Source organism: Schistocerca piceifrons, chromosome 4, assembly GCF_021461385.2.
Source record: "Schistocerca piceifrons isolate TAMUIC-IGC-003096 chromosome 4, iqSchPice1.1, whole genome shotgun sequence".
In the NCBI taxonomy this organism is placed as follows: domain Eukaryota; kingdom Metazoa; phylum Arthropoda; class Insecta; order Orthoptera; family Acrididae; genus Schistocerca; species Schistocerca piceifrons.
Genome location: NC_060141.1, coordinates 320,779,104 through 320,797,386, shown reverse-complemented (window position 1 = coordinate 320,797,386; position 18,283 = coordinate 320,779,104). Strand labels below are relative to the sequence as shown.

At 39.2% G+C, this 18,283-nt stretch overlaps 1 protein-coding gene across 2 annotated transcripts in view; it reads right to left on the bottom strand.

The window, feature by feature from the left end:
• Positions 1 to 6,115: 6,115 nt before the first annotated feature.
• LOC124795382 overlaps positions 6,116 to 18,283 on the bottom strand; it is a 42,762-nt gene continuing 30,594 nt past the window's right edge. The window contains exon 5 of one of the 2 annotated variants that reach the window (XM_047259392.1): positions 6,116 to 8,005. In XM_047259392.1, coding sequence (XP_047115348.1) covers positions 7,847 to 8,005 — 159 coding nt within the window. In that variant the 3' untranslated portion in view covers positions 6,116 to 7,846. The remainder of the gene's footprint in view (positions 8,006 to 18,283) is intronic. The other variant, XM_047259393.1, reaches the window with a different exon arrangement.

Sequence of the window (18,283 nt, the reverse complement as noted above, 5' to 3'; positions counted from 1 at the left end):
CAAAGGGCAATTGACCAAATATTGCATAGAAAAATGCTGAACTTAATTCTGATGTACTTTTACAATAAATGATAATACTAAATTGTGAATCTCAATCCCAAGTCCTACGCAGCACTTTTCGAACAATAAGCAAACTGTAGTTTCTAATTGTTAAGATTTCTATATGCAACGATTACAAAAAAACACTTTAAATTATCCTACTGGTAAATCAAAACTGCTAAAATCATAAACAATACATCAAACAGTAGCTGAAACGTAGAGTGAACACATACTGACAGATTTACTAAATTAGATGGATCCAGAATATTGATGTGTTGATTAAAACTGACGAAATTAAGCTGGACTAAGAGTTCTCCACATTTACACATATACCCCCGCCGGCGAAACATTGCACTTGACAGTTCGCTTTTTGGCTATTTAGGTTGGCTACACTGTAATAGTGATGTTGCAACAGCAGCCTCTATACACACAGCATACGATACAATTTTCCGTCCCGTCTCGTAAATGCAAGCGATTGAGCAATTATAGTGTATATAAAAACTCGTTTTTAGTTTACTACAATGACAGGAAGTAAACAGCCGTATAACAATACATGTAAAAGCATAACAATGCGCACCCTTTCGATAACGGAGCAAAGAAATACAAAAAACAAGCATTGACGACTGGTACTTTCAAATCAATGATGTACGTAGTTTACAAAATAAATAATAACCGAGATTGCAAATAACCAATATTAGTAATTTTTCACTCACCAATTTACAGCGATAATGGCGCAATTCCATCCAGCTCGCCGTCGTCACTGTTGTCCGACTCGTCGCCAAAACCGTCTTCATCGTCGTCATCAGCAAGACAAATCATTAATTGTTCATGGCCACCGATAATTCCTTCTATTGTCTGTGCTGCTCGTATAAGCTTCTCGACGTGCTCTACTTTTTTTCTCCATGAGGCCGCATCCACAGTCACAAGAGCTTCATGCAACAGCTTTTCCACCTCTGTTATTGTAAAGGACTTCTTGTTGTTCCTTACATACATTTTTACATCACTCCATATTAACTCAATAGGGTTGAAATGGCAGTGATATGGTGGCAGCCTTATTACAGTATGACCCTGCTCCTTGATTGGTTGGTTGGTTGGTTTTGGGGAAAGAGACCAAACAGCGAGGTCATCGGTCTCATCGGATTAGGGAAGGACAGGGAAGGAAGTCGGCCGTGCCCTTTCAGAGGAACCATCCCGGCATTTGCCTGGAGCGATTTAGGGAAATCACGGAAAACCTAAATCAGGACGGCCGGACGCGGGAGTGAACCGTCGTCCTCCCGAATGAGAGTCCAGTGTGCTAACCACTGCGCCACCTCGCTCGGTCCTGCTCCTTGACAATTTCGTCTACTACACATGTAGGTGTCGTAGGCTTATTTTCTTTAACAAGAGAATACAACAGAACCTTTGTCATACTCATATCCGCTGCAATATTTCGAGCCTGTAACCACTGCACCATAACTTCTTTCCGATCATTTGTGGTTGGGGCTTTGTTCTGTATCACCAAATGATATGGAGCATAGCATTGTCCATTACAATTGTTGTAGGGACAGGAAATTGTTTTAAAAGGTTCCTGAACCACTCAACAAATCGTGTGAGATCCATATCTTCATGGTAATCACCAGTCTTTTTCGATCTAAAAACTAAAAGTGCGTCAGGGACAAAACCACTGGAGGAGCCTGCATGAACCACAATTAATCTAGCTCCTCTTCCCATCGGCTGTTGGCCGCTACTGCTGGGTGTGTTATCCGTCCAACATTTACTGACAGCTTCCCCGGCATTAACCCACGTTTCGTCTAGCCAAATTATGGAATGAATGTCCCCGCCCACAAGTTTGTGCAAGAACATACTACGAGCGGTAACAATATGTGCCCTCTCTAACAGTACTTTGCGTCCGTCTAGCGTTTTGTAACGGAAACCCATATTTTTTAGCACAATTTTTAGTGATGTTTTACCACCCCTGAAGAGTTCACTTTCTTTTAAAGAGATTAATAACTTAGCTACAGTCGGATCGGATACTCTTTTCTGCTGTAGTAAGCATAAACATGCCTACGAATTGCATCAGTCTGGAAAGAATCTGAATCTGTGATAGGACTAGGCCGCTTTTTCTTCTTTCCCGGGGTTGATAAAAATGTATTATTTGATCCAGACAGCTCAGAATCATTACGGCTCACTTCAGTATCTTCCAAGTTTTGTAGTAATACTCCCTTACTTACTTACTACGGTTCTTGCACTAATACCAAGAGTTTTCGACGTACGTTCCACCACTTTGTCGGCAGGAATTGATGGCTGTCCATGAATGCTTACATAGTTTTTCTCCTGCTCGTAAAACTCAAGAGTTCTGCGTAATAACTCCAGTGCCTGGCTGTTTAGCGGCACCCCTCGACGCAAAGGATTGTCACTAAGTGAACGAAGTCTTTTCGGTGGCATTTTCCAAGTATGTACACTCACAACGTAACAAAAGTCACAACGATGTAGCACACAGTACAACGAAAACACGCAGTAAACAACATACAATTCACGTTGTATACACATTCACTAAACAAAGCCGGCAACGCGGGAACTTTGACGTCACAGCACGTGAGTAACAGCAGTGCTCACTGCGCTGTGATTGGCTGGCGCCCCACGCTGAACGCCTAGCGCCTATCATTCTTCACTTGTTACTCTGTTACGCTGCCAACTTCATGCGCAAACGTCAAGTGCAATGTTTCAGCGGCCCGGGTATAGTACAAAGTCAGCATGTAATGTCCAATACCCTTCTCCTAAATGTATTAATAGGCTTTGATTCCATACACAGCTATTACGTACATAACATATTTACTCATATATCTTATTTTTCACAGCTGTGCATGACAGCACCATGTCACATGTCCACTAATATTTATTGTAATACATATGTGATATGTTTTGTAAGGTCAGAAAGTGACCAGTGTGATGAGATACACATTTCAACATGTACAGTAGTAACAAAAACAGTGTAAATGATGATAGCCTTCCTGGCATAAATTTGTAAGAAGTTGTGAACATAAAGAATTTAGTATGGAAATTCGGCAGCACCATTGGTGGACAGTGTGCGTCAGATGAGCATCAGGAGCTTAGCTAACCAAAACAATTAAATAGCTTAAAATTGAATGGGTGATAGCTACTTTCAAGTGCTGTAAATTTTTTCAACTGATGAAAGACTTAAGCTTTGCACGAGTGAAGGACTTAAAGGCATAAGTGGGAAGTGGGACTTGGTTATTGGTTCTGCTTTCACAGTAGTTTATTTAATTGGGAATCTGCCAAAGCTTATTAGTTAATAACACAATCTTAGCTACAATGTTATTTCGTTAACTTAAATGAGAAAATCCGCACAATTTTCATTACCTGAAGTAAGGGCATCACATCTTGTATGTTTCAAACTGAATATATAGGATTCTAGCTTACTTTTGCCACTCTATTGGCTTTATTTATTTACTTGTTTCCACAATTTTGCCATTTATTCCGTTTAACATAGCTTTGCACAGTAGTGAAATAAGGACAATAAGCTGTTCAGGCAAGAAGGGACAAAAATGTGTTGCAGAAAATTGCTGAAGACTGGATGGATAGATCCAGTAACTGGGAAAATGAAATTTATGGCACAACTTGAATAAAATATGGGATTTGTTGATAGCACACACATTAAGACACAAGGACTCATCAGTTTGACAGTGGAGAGTAAACAAGAGAGAGAATGCAATGGAGGAATATGGTAGGTAAGTTCATATGAGGGAAAAGTGGCTAGCTGACAGGGAGAATGAGCAGAAAAGGGAACATTTTATCAACATCAGAAGGGAGACAAAGCGAATCCTAAGAGCAGAGAAGAGAATAATCTAACCAGTTTGCTAGAACAAGTTGAGGCAGAGAGCCAAAACAAGAACTCAAGGCAATTCTTCCAATACATAAAAAAATCGGAAATGTGGATTTCGGAGCCCAACTTTTTTCATAAGAGATAAGAATGGCAACTTAATAAATGACAAGGAAAGAATTTAAAAAGATGGGAAGAATACTTCTCAGAACTGTTGAATCGCACAGACCAAGATGAGATATTACCTGCAGACACTACGCACAAAAGGAAAAATGAAGAAGAATGCGAAGTTAGTGAAGAAGACGTGAAGATCACAATCAAAGGACTCAGAAACAACAAAGCCCCAGGGGAGGACAGAATAACATCAGAATTAATCAAGGAGGGAGTCAAGAGCTTACACTTAGAGATATATAAACTGATCCAGTTGATATGGGAGAACGATACACTGTCAGAAGAATGGAAAATGGCTATAATATGCCCAATGTACAAGAAGGCAAGCAAAATGGAATGTGGTAACTACAGAGGAATCGTTGAATGTAACGTATAAAGTGCTGTCCATCATTATCCTCAGAAAATTGCAACCATTCATAGAGAACAACATACAGGAGTACCAAGCTGGCTTTTGACCAAACCGATCGACAATAGATCACATTTTCATGTTTGAAAAACACTGGGAATATGATAAAGATATCTACAACCTGTTTGTCGATTTTCAATCTGCATATGACAGCACCCGAAGCGTGACTTCAGAATCCCTGAGAAGCTAGTGAGAATGGTGAGAGCTTGTATGGAAGGGTCAAAGGTAGCCGTATGTTTCCAAGGAGCCACATCAGAAACATTCGAGACTGAGACAAGTCTCAGACAAGGGGATGCTCTCTAATGTGTTCTGTTCAATGTCATCTTAGAAAAAGTAATAAAAGAGTGTAGGCAACAGGAATGGGCTGGAGTAGAGATGGACGGTAACTTCAATTGTCTCGCGTATGCAAATGACATAGTAGTACTAAGTGAATCAAAGCACGAGTTGAAAGAAATGTACCAGAAAATGGACAATTATGCACAGAAGGTAGAGCTCAAAGTGAATAGAGACAAAACAGAGTTCATGCAGTTAGGAAGAAGACGAGCAGGAAGAATTTCTTGATATAGATGGCATGAGGTTCAAGAGAGTACTCCAGTTCAAATACTTGGGATCTTTGTTTACCACGGACAACAACATAAAAATGGCCATCAAGGAAAGAATAGCAGTGGGAATGAAATACATGCATTCCCTCAGACGCTTGGCTCTAATTCGATCTCAGTGAACACTAAGATGAAAACCTACAACACAGTGATATGCCCCGCAGTAATGTACAGTTCAGAAACATGGAGCATGACTAAGCGAGAAAGTGAAAAGCTATTAATATTCGAAAGAAGAGTAATGAGGAAGATATGGGGACCAGTTTTAGACAACTGAGAATGAAGGAGGAAGAAAAATGAGGAAATCTACCTTCTGATGCAACAACCATCTATCCTACAGAAGATAAAGAGCAAAAGAATACAATGGGTGGAACATGTAGCCCGTATGCCAGATGGAAGACAGGTGAAGATGGCACTAGTGGGGAAACCAAACACCAAACACTTCATTGGATGGATGAACTGGCGAAGGACCTAGCAACCCTGGGAATTGGAGACACCTGGAGGAACCGGGCCCAAAACAGGAAGGAATGGAGCCAGTTTGTGCTCTGCAGGGCCTGTGATCGCTGAATATCTCATATGAGGGCTATTCGGAGAGTAAGGTCCAAACAGGTGCAAAATGGAAACCACAGTGAAAGTCTGATGAAGCTTTGCGCAGAGAATGTGTGTGTGTGTGTGTGTGTGTGTGTGTGTGTGTGTGTGTGTGTGTAGTATGCCTGTTGATCGTATCACATTGCTCTTTTCAGTTCTGAGTGCACAGTGAGCATGAAGCATCTCCTGCCAAGTATGAGGGCCTGGTTAGATATTTCACCTGATGTCACGCAACTCACATAACCCAAATTTCCATCTTCATGACAATTCTTGGCTGCACTCTGCAGGAGCAATGAAGATGCCCCTGCAGTGTTTCTAAAAATTGATTATTTTCATTGATACAAAAATAACTTTGACAGATAAGGTCTTCTTTTAAGTACAACATTTGATGCCTCAAATCACCACCAAAAATTAGTAACAACTTGAGTGTGTATGAATCTTTATTCATCAACTATAGCTAATACAAATTTTATATAAAATTTTGAGTAGGTATTATATAAAATTAACAGGTAAGGTAAAACAACTGGCAAGAAAAAAAGTCATCAGCTATAATTATAACATGAATAAAATAAAAACAAAATAGTCTTTTGAATAAATAGTATTTTAAAAACATATCACAATCATAATACTGTTCTGATTTATCAGTCTTAATTGTACACATATAGTGGGTGAGGGAAAAAAAATTTAACCTCTGGTGAGCAGAGTGCAAGCTTAAAAGCTTACTTGTGAGGGCGAGGAACTTTGTCATGTTTAAACTGTGCTGTTATCCCCCTGAAGGCCACAAGGAACTTTAAGTACCATATTTTTAAACAATATTAATGGTAAATGCATACCACATACTGCTTACTTGGCACCTGTAAAAGACTAATAGTTGTACCTAATCACAACGTGAAAATGAGTTGTGAGTGAGGCTTGTTTATAGGTTCTGCAACAAGGTGAACTTATGTTGAACGGCGGTCGATGCCTTTATATACAATGGTGCTCATTCACCATCCACAAGCTATTCGGACGGGATACATCAATTTCCACAAAATTAGTATAGTGGTGGCCCGCTTTAGTTCGTGACTGCTGTGTTTTCAGCAGTTACAAAACAATGAGATAATTTGTGCTGGAAGAGTAGAAGTATGAATCTGATATGATGGATAGAGATCCAATATATGCTGAGAAACTGTGTCCTCAGTTTTTGTTCTAATTATTTTCACATCTTTGCTGGGATACATGCAAATTATGTTAATTTTTAATGCCTAAAAAATATGGCACCAGAAATATTAGAAGTTTTACTTTGCGCATTCGAGTAGGGGGAAACTCACTACGAACTATTACAGCAGTATTGCACAAGGAATATTTACTGTACGAATGGCAAACGCTAAATGTGTCGAATTGCAATATAAAACACACTTCACTTTGCCACCTCTAAAACGTTTTTGTAACTGTTTGAAACTAAATAGTGACCCATCACAAAGTGCCAAGGTGTTGAAGGCAAGTCTAACAGTGTAATGGAGGAAATGACAAAAAATGGAAATAAAAGAGTCACTTTTTAAAAATGCTGGTACAACTTTTTTCATGTCTTTAAATCTGATCACTGAATTCTTACGTCACTTGAAACCTACATAAACCATGCAGGTCCATTTCAGATTCAAAAAAGAAAAGTTATTCTTTTACACACCCTTAACAGAAGACTACCTTAATCTGAAATCTCTCACTTCTCCATAAAATGTAAAACAAAAGGGCAACCGAAATCCATGAAAGCCTAAAGAAAGTTCCTTTGTCCCTTTTTCTTACACTATGCTTTATCAAATGTCATGTTGGCACTGTTTATTCACATGCCTCAATGTTATAAACATAAATAACCCGTGTGTGAAACTGTAGTTACCACACCTGGATAAATACAATGATTTTTGTAATACTTTAACTTCTTTGGTATATCACATAGTTAAGAGAGACTTTATTATAATAGTAATTTCTTTGATTTTTTTTTTTTTTGTGGCCAGTAGTGCCCAAACAACAGTTTAACACCAGTAAGCATTACGTTCATGCCTCCACTCACCCAAATTCAAAACAGCATCAGTTTTTTTCTATCTTTTCCACATAATTAAATTTCAGATTAGGCTTAACAACCAATTCCAGATGGTGAAAAATCTAAGATAAGCAAGACAATAATCTACAATATCATTTTATAGTAATACTGATATACAATAAATATTTGTAAAATCAATAGTAAAAAGCTTAAGGTATACCAGATACATCAAAAACTCTAGTCTCTCCACTTCCTACGTGGTCTGCCAAATTTGCTGTGACAACTTCGATAATTGATTCTGACTGAGCCTTGAGAAGACTAGCTATGTTATTTACTTCTTCCAAACACTGCGCCAAATCACGGGCATCCTACAACAAGAAATGACTTGTTAATAATTCTCTCTCCAATTCAGTAAAATACTTAGTACACAAACCAAAAGCACTTAGTTTAAATGTCTTATCTTAGAATGGTATATGTGAAGTCCTGGCAGAAAGGAACAATTGGACAGACAGTTTTAATGGGGATGCAGAGAGAGAATAGGAAGCAGCTGCAGGACAGATTATGTCACTGGCATCATCCCCTACAATGGGGAAATCCAACCGTATCAAGTGCACTTAAATAAGCACACACCACGTAGCCAGCTTTACTTGAAGCAGGTGGTATGCTACCTACCAGCGAACCCTGTTGCACTGTGTTCAGGACTCATTGTGTCGGTGTGCAAGTCATATGACCACTGCTGCGGGCATGTTGAGAACACTCGTCAGTTCATGAGCTACATGGGTCTAATTTTGAAAGCCTGTTTAAAGAGTTCACTACTTGCATATCAAAATTAATATTCAACACCACAGATCAATACTGTAACAAAACCTAGTTGTAGCAATATGACCCGAAGAGTTTGGTTGGGAATCATGTCTGGGCCTTCACCAATTGTCAAAGTAGCAATAACTAATGTTACACACGTTTTGCACATGGACATTAATTTGTCATCACATTTATTGTAGATAATACAATGAGAGTGCAATAGTGAGCTTGAGTATTTTTTCACTAATTTTTCTAAAATGACCCAATATAAGCAAGTTGAAGCTGAGCTATTAAAACAGCATGCCTGCTCACATTTTTGGCAAAACCACAAAATTTCTTGGGGTTCTAAATCTAGAGGTTGCAACATATATCTCATAATCAAAATACCCCTGAAATGCAATAAAATCACCTGTTAGCATCAGTTAGTGAATCAACTGCTTCATCCCTATGGGGACTTACTACTGAGCTTGAGTACAAGCATTTCTGACAACAATTTTTAAGTAGTAGTTTTTAAAATCAAGCTTTCGGAAAAGTAGGAATTTACACTGCTCTATCAGCATTTCAAAATGCTCGCCTACATCACTCTCTTCAGGGTGATGGAGCACGGAGAAAGCGTCCAATCTTTATTACTTCAGTCTAGCATGGAAACATTTTAGGTTGAAATTCATGTAGTTAAAAACAAATGGTTTTGATGCACTTTCTAACACAGAAGGTTAGAGATTTTTTTAAATATGCAGAGTTCTAACTAATATATGGGAAACCTCTGATGAATATAGGACTTACAAAGATGAAAAAAAAGTCATATATGCATACGGTCAGTTTCTATTTTCTTAGTTACAGATACTTTTTGTTGTTACAAGTTCGCATCATACCCATCTTTTTGTTTTCAAATTTCCAGTTTGGTTTTACAGTTATTTTTTCTTTTCACATGTTTTTGTTTCAGAAAGTGTTAAGACAAAGCTTTCTTACATTTATCTTAACTGCCATGGTTTTGAGAACACAATCAGTAGAGGAAGCTTAGTGTACAGTTCTTATTGGACTAGTGTTTAGTGTGTACTGAACAATCTTCTCCCACCAGAAATCAAACCAGGTATTTCCAAGGCGGACGTCACCAAATGAGCATGTGCTAGCAACCTCAGCTGGAGAGCAATGTGTTGTCTCTGACTTCCAGTCACAGGCATGATGCCTGCTCAGATGTATTCTTATTGGACTAGTATGTACTGGACATTTCTGGCTAAAATGTATTCTAGTTAGCACATAACAGACATGCAACTGATGTAAAGACTTGCAAATTGTCAGGCATATGAATCTAGACATTTGTATGCTGAAATATTTCCTAATAGACATTTACTGAACAATAAGGCCTTTCAAAGAATATATGACGTGGAAGCAGCCTCTTGTGAGGAAAGGTTATTTCATTGTGGAAGATAAAAATAGTGTTAGAACACCTGATTTAGATGATAGAGTACTTCATGTTGTGAACAATAACTGCAGTAGTATCAGAAAACAAGCAGAAACAGAATGTGAGTCATATGACAGTGTGGAAAGTGTTACGAGAGCAACTCCATTAGCCGTATCATTTTAAGAGTGTGCAAGATCTTACTGAAACAGAAAAGCTTTCTGTACTTGGTTACTGGGGTTGTGTGCTCAGGACCAACACTTTCTGTCCACCATATTATTCACTGATGAAGCAAAGTTTACCAGGAATGGAGACCAGAATTTTCACATCGTTTTGGAAATAGGACTTAAACATCAGTTTAGCATTAATGTATGGGGCGACAACAACTGGAGACAGATTAACTGGACCTTTCACTTTCCATGGAATACTTACTGGAGCATTATAGAGTGAAATTTTAAAGGAACATTTAAATATTTTGCTGGAAGACATTCCATTACACTTACATAAGAACAGGTGCTTCATGCAAAATGGGATACCACCACACTTTTTCCACAGGTGAGAACTATTTTAAGTCAGCATTTCCATTTATTAAACATCTTGGCCGCTTGATCACCTGATCTCAACCTGCTGGATTTTTATTTTTGGGGAGGTTGAAAGGACCTAGTATTTTCAAGACCTTTTATGAATGTTCAAATTTTTCGCTAGTGTCTTCAAGAAGGATTTCATGAAATACAGCAGACACCTGGAATGTTGAAGTGAGTAAGACAATTCTTGATTCGGAGTTTACAAACCTGCTTTAAAGCTAATGATAAACATTTTGAGCATTTCGTTTAGCCATCAGAACATAACAGTTGAAAAGAAAAAGTAATTGCTGAACCAATCGGAAAAAATACAGAAATGAAGCAAGCATGTAACAACAAAAACTTTTTTGCTTCTTTTTAAGTTTTCTATCCACCTCCCCCAGAAGTTTCCCATAGATTAGTTAACATCTTCTATAGTATGTAATTAAAAGCACACAACTGCTACAAATTGACAGCTGAAAAGTAACATATATAAAAATGGAAGCTATAAACAAATTCTATATGCCAAACTCAAGTGCCCAAAATTATGAAACCTACTTCCAAGTGAATGGGCAAACCAATTCCAATTTTCACCATCAAGTTAGGTATATACCTACATTGTGAGACTATGTCGAAATCACTGTTATTTGCACTCTCACTGACTTTGGCACACTTTTTCTATTAAGTACTAAATTTAAATAATGTAAGGAGTAATGGTAACAATTCATCAAATAGCTGAGATGCTGGTGAGTCATTGACAGACACATAAACAAGATTGGAAACATTGTTGGTTTTTGGATCAACTCCTCTTAATTAAAGCTATACAGTGTACACACACACACACACACACACACACACACACACACACACACACAGGATAGAAAATGGCACCAAGGAGCTCATTCTGGCTGCAGGCCAAGGGAAGTGCACACAGCACACAATGACATGGAGGAGAGGATTGAGAGGGGAAAATACAACAGAGGAAGGATGAGTGAAGTTATGTTATGGTGCATGGGTGGAAATGAATGTGGGGCAGGGTCTAGTCAAGTTTGAGAGAATGAGAACTACAGGATCAAAGTATGTATAGCAAGGACAATGTCCCTCTGATAATTCAGAGAAGAGAGTCCGCAGCTCCTGGTCTAGTGGCTAGCATTGCTGCCTTTGGATCAAGGGATCCCAGGTTAAATTCCTGGCCGGATTGGGGACTGGGTGTTTGTGTTGTCCTTATCATTTCATAATCATTCGTGAACGTGGCGAGATTGGACTGTGTAAAGATTGGGACTTTGTCCAGGTGCTGATAACCACACAATTGAGTGCCACAAACCAATCATCATCATAATCATCATAGAAGGGAACGATCTAAATGGCGCAAGTTGTGAAGCAGCCACTGAAATCGACCATTTTGTGCTCAGTGGCATGTTGTATTATTTGGTGGCCAACTCTACACTTTGCCACATTTTGGTGGTGGCTGTTAAGATGGACAGCTGTTGAATGGTTATGCCTACACTAAGGCTGTGCAGAAGTTACTGTGCAAAATTTTACCAGTGTGCTAAAATGTGATGGGGTATAGCCTTTTAACTTACAAAGGTAATACTCGTAACTAAACTCAATATATTGATTTTAGCTATACAAACTGAATGTTTAAATATATTTAAATTTTATAATTATCACTTATTGTTGTGAGAAATAAAATAAAAGGCAAGAAAAAAATTATGGACCAAGTGGGAACTGAACCCCAGCTGCACAACTGAGAAACAGCACTCTTATCCACTCTGTTACTGCTCCATTCCGAGATCTATTGCTCGAAATTTCCTCTACTCTGTACAAAAATCTTTTCAGAGTGTTTAACCTTTCCCTATGTCCCACCCCAGCAAAATATTTTAGAACCTGAAAGGTGTATCCACTGGCTTCTATTCACATTGTTTGGGCCAAATCAGGGAGCCTTGTCCTAAGCCCTTCTGATAAATCTACATTTAGAAGAGATTACCTAACTTTAAATCTCACTTTATCCTCCTGAGGTTCACAAGTGAACCAAAAAAAATAGAAAAAACAAATTTAAAGCTGCTGGCATTTCAGTACATAAGGCATAGTTGTCTATTACAGAACCACAAAACCACTTGAGAACGGCCTAGAAGGCTGAAACTACTGACAATACACTCGCCCAGGCGTCATATTGGTTCTGGTCAAATGGGTTTGTCCTGAATGAGAACAAAACACAAAAAATGGTATTTAGCCTAAAGGACAGAAGTACTTCTAATAATCCCTGTTATATAAAGTTCTTGCGGATACACCTACATGACAAATTGTCCTGGAAGCAACACATAAAATACATTAGTGTTAAATTATCCAGATGAATTTACTTGTTCAGATCATATGAAATGTGTACCTGAAGCTTATGTTAAAACATCTTATTTTGCACTTTTTCAAACTACCTGTCATATGGTCTGGAGAAACTCAAGCCATGTTCAAAACATATTACTTCTGCAGAAGAAAGCAATCAGTCATTACATGTTCTCAGCATAAAGCGCATTGTAAGCGTTTGTTCTCTGAATGTAAAATAATGACTGTTATAAATCTGTATATATTCCAAGTGTTAAGCTATACAAAAAAGAATCTACATGAAGCAAAAGGTAGAAATAATATTCATGGTCACAACACAAGAAATAATAGTTCCATACATATGTCATAACATAGATTATCAAAGTCAAACAATACCTATGGGCTAGTGGGCCACAAACTATTTAAGAAGTTTCTGCAGGAGGTACAATACCTTCCAGAGTGAATTTAGGAAAACATTAAATAAATGGCTTGCTGCTAACCCTCTTCTATGAATTAAAAGGATTTTTTGACTGCAACATGGAATTGTAAGCTAACAACTGACATGGCCAAATGGCTCTGAGCACTATGGGACTTAACATCTATGGTCATCAGTCCCCCAGAACTTAGAACTACTTAAACCTAACTAACCTAAGGACATCACACAACACCCAGTCATCACAAGGCAGAGAAAATCCCTGACCCCGCCGGGAATCGAACCCGGGCATGAGAAGCGAGAACGCTACCGCACGACCACGAGCTGCGGACTGACATGGCCAAACAGTTCTATTTGTTAATGTAATGATTATGTTACATGGATTAAAAAAAGTTGTCTATTGCTGTAAATGTCTAATGCAACAACTATTTGTAGCCTTTTGACATACAAGGGTGTAATCTTAACTAAATTCATTATATTAATTTCACAATATAAACTGAACTGTTCAAATATATTTAATTTTTATAATTAACTGTTTAACATTCTGAGGAAGGGAAAAAATGTTGGTAGCAACAGGAACTGATCCCAGAACAACGAATTGCCACTCAGTGCAGGTAATCACTCGCCTATGGAGCTGTTACTGCAACTGCTCCTCAAACACCCGATCCCCACCCCCACCCCTTTTACTCTATGCTTGCACAATTTGTTACATGCAATTTCAAAGAAAAATAGTGACCCTGTGCTGTGAGCAACATAGCACTCGTAGTGCTGGAAGGGATGATGTCCATCAGAGTATGCACAGTCAAAAACAGATAGCTGCACCCCTCCATTGAGTTGATCATAGTGTGGCTGACCATCTTCACAGGATCTGACAGTGCCTTCTGCTTCTAGTCAAAGAGAGTACTAAAACACATGTTTTGTCTGTTTTACTTGCATACCACTACACATTCATAGAGAAATGACATAATTTTAGTGTGAATTTGGAATGCCTTCCTAGAGAAATGGTGTAATTTTAGTGTGATTTTTGGCTCACGTTCTAGGAGATATGGCATAATTTTAGTGTGATATTTACAGTGTGCTGTAGCACATCAGCAAATGACAACTGGCTGCCACTGCACATAAGTATAACCCATACAACAAGGGTGTCAATGTAGGTGTGGTATAAGGACAGACAAGAATATGTTGCTGGTTCTATGGGCAGGAGAATACCATTGTGGGAGAAGCAAAATGAACAGTGGATAGGATGTTCCTCCTTTCTGTGTAAGATGATAAGCAGCCCAAGCCCTTGTGAAGGATATGATTGAGTTGTCACAGTGCAGGGTGATATTGACTGGTGAGAGGATGCTCCTCTGCAACTGAATCCTGAGGTTGGTCAAAGGAACTATGAATATGGCAGAGGCAATCTCTTTACAGAATAGGTTCAAGGAGTAGTGCCTGTCTGTGAACTCCTTAGAAAGACCTTCAGTATACTGGAGGACGGACTGCTTGTACACTCCAAATGCTCTGTCAATGGGTGGCCAAACAAATGATTGGGATTTTGGGTGGCTAGGAACCTTTACTACTTCTTTGTGTGAAACACATAAAAACAAATCCATAGCACAATCATGGGCACTGCTATGACACACTCCTGTATACCAACCTGTTAACTGGTCATCTACAGGAAACCTTCCCCTAAATACCCAAAATCTCAAACCACAGGTTCAATGATGGTATCTTCATGATGTGGATCCAATGCCAACACGTGGATCCAATGCCAACACATGGATCCAATGCCAACACATGGATCCAATGCCAACATATACTTTCCACAGTCTCAAAATATGCTCTCCCATCTGATGTGCTCCTGGCCCTCCTCAGTTCAGCGAACCACCTCCCGGTCTTTGAACTAACCTCTCTAATGGCACCACCCAAACCTCTGTCCATACCAGCTGCACTAACCACCAACAGTACCAGCATTCTGTTTGCATTCCACACCAAAAAGTCACTATAATATAGTCTGGCCATCCATGGACAGTGAAACTACAGTGACAAGCAGTCCTTTGGCCAGCATGCTGAAAGTCTAAAGCAAAGATATCCAACCTTTTAGCTTACCTCAAATTAAAAATATTCAATTTATCTTAAATTCACATGAACAGAATAATTATTTCTTTTCCAGTTGTGTGATAGATGCTCACTTCTTGGGCGATCGATACTTGCTTTTGGATTCATGCGGCCCACAGGCTGCAGCTTGGACACCCTAGTCTAAAGCCTTCTCACATGCATTAATCCACGTACCTAGTCTGCAGGCAGATTTTCCATGCCATAAACACACACAGGAACTAATCCTCTGATCATCTCAAAGAACCCACTACAAAGGAGCATCTCCCTGCTCACACCATATAATTCCAGTAATTCCAGACAGGAACAACTGAATCGTATCCTTCAACAGCACTTTCACTATTTATCATCATGCCTGCAAATGAGAAACATCCTACCCACAATCATTCCTACCCCTCCCAAAGTGGTACTGTGCCAACTACCCAATCAAAAAAATAACTTAAACCATCCTTCTGCCACCCCTACACACTTCTGTCATCCCCCTGGGAAATCCACGTGCAAGACCTGTCCAATACACCCATTCACGACACACTGCTCCAGTCCCAAAACAGGCACATCCTATACAATCAGTGGCAGGCTCACCTGTGAAAGGAATCATATAATATACCAGCTTTCCTGTGACTTCATTACAGTATTTTATGCGGGCACAACCACTCACCAGCTGCCCATCCAAACGAATGGCCACTGCTTGACTGAAACCAAGAGCGGAGGTGACAACTCAAGGATTGAACATGCTGCTGAAGACGAAATGCTAGATTTCAATGGTTGCTTCAAAACTTGTGCCATCTAGATCTATCCATCAACAACTGCTTTTCTGAATTATGTACATAGGAACTGTCCTTGCAACACACCCTTCGATTTTATAATCCTTCTAACCTCACTCCTCACTAGTCCCTGCTTCATGAGTTAACTACATTCACAGCCTCCTCTTGACAGTCTCCCCCTCCCAACACTCAACATCATTATACGGGCTCTGTTTAAAAAATTCTGGAACATTTGTAATATCACACCAACAGAGTGAAATGCAACACACGCAAATGCAATTCGCTCCAACAAACCATTGGTGCGAAATTCAGTTGGCATCCATGCACACACCTGTGTTCTGCTGGAAGTTTCATTGTTGTATGTCTGTTAGTTATTGTTCAGTGCAGTATTGAGTAGAACATTCGACACAGTTTGCAAATTTTGAGATGGCAGAGTTATAGCAACATGTCTGCATTAAATTTTTCGTGGAATTCAAGAAAACCTTTACAGAGACACACAAAATGATGCAGGAAGCCTATGGTGATGAGTGCTTAAGCTGTACTCAGTGTTAAAAATGGTTCATACAGTTTAAAAATGGCTGGATGTAAGTTAATGATGACCCTCATTCAGGACGCTCTTTGATATCTATCGATGACACTCATGTCAGGAATGTCAATGGAATTGTGCATGCCATTCGAAGACTGACTGTCTCAGAGATTGCAGAAGAATGTAACGTTTCAGTTGAACTACTCAAGAGGATGTCGTTATCAGGAGAAAGAAAACTGGCGTTCTACGGATCGGAGCGTGGAATGTCAGATCCCTTAATCGGGCAGGTAGGTTAGAAAATTTAAAAAGGGAAATGGATAGGTTAAAGTTAGATATTGTGGGAATTGTGAAGTTCGGTGGCAGGAGGAACAAGACTTTTGGTCAGGTGACTACAGGGTTATAAACACAAAGTCAAATAGGGGTAATGCAGGAGTAGGTTTAATAATGAATAGGAATGCGGGTAAGCTACTACAAACAGCATAGTGAACGCATTATTGTGGCCAAGACAAACACGAAGCCCACGCCTACTACAGTAGCACAAGTTTATATGCCAACTAGCTCTGCAGATGACAAAGAAATTGATGAAATGTATGATGAGATAAAAGAAATTATTCAGGTAGTGAATGGAGACGAAAATTTAATAGTCATGGGTGACTGGAATTCGAGTGTAGGAAAAGGGAGAGAAGGAAACATAGTAGGTGAATATGGATTGGGGCTAAGAAATGAAAGAGGAAGCCGCCTGATAGAATTTTGCACAGAGCACAACTTAATCATAGCTAACACTTGGTTTAAGAATCATGATAGAAGGTTGTATACATGGAAGAACCCTGGAGATACTAAAAGGTATCAAATAGATTATATAATGGTAAGACAGAGATTTAGGAACCAGGTTTTAAATTGTAAGACATTCCCAGGGGCAGATGTGGACTCTGACCACAATCTATTGGTTATGAACTGTAGATTAAAACTGAAGAAACTGCAAAAAGGTGGGAATTTAAGGAGATGGGACCTGGATAAACTGAAAGAACCAGAGGTTGTACAGAGTTTCAGGGAGAGCATAAGGGAACAATTGAAAGGAATGGGGGAAAGAAATACAGTAGAAGAAGAATGGGTAGCTCTGAGGGATGAAGTAGTGAAGGCAGCAGACGATCAAGTAGGTAAAAAGAAGAGGGTTAGTAGAAATCCTTGGGTAACAGAAGAAATATTGAATTTAATTGATGAAAGGAGAAAATATAAAAATGCAGTAAATGAAGCAGGCAAAAAGGAATACAAACGTCTCAAAAATGAGAACGACAGGAAGTGCAAAATGGCTAAGCAGGGATGGCTAGAGGACAAATGTAAGGATGTAGAGGCTTATCTCACTAGGGGTAAGATAGATACTGCCTACAGGAAAATTAAAGAGACCTTTGGAGATAAGAGAACCACATGTATGAACATCAAGAGCTCAGATGGAAACCCAGTTCTTAGCAAAGAAGGGATAGCAGAAAGGTGGAAGGAGTATATAGAGAGTCTATACAAGGGCGATGCACTTGAGGACAATATTATGGAAATGGAAGAGGATGTAGATGAAGATGAAATGGGAGATACGATACTGCGTGAAGAGTTTGACAGAGCACTGAAGGACCTGAGTCGAAACAAGGCCCCTGCAGCAGACAACATTCCATTGGAACTACTGACGGCCTTGGGAGAGCCAGTCCTGACAAAACTCTACCATCTGGTGAGGAAGATGTATGAGACAGGCGAAATA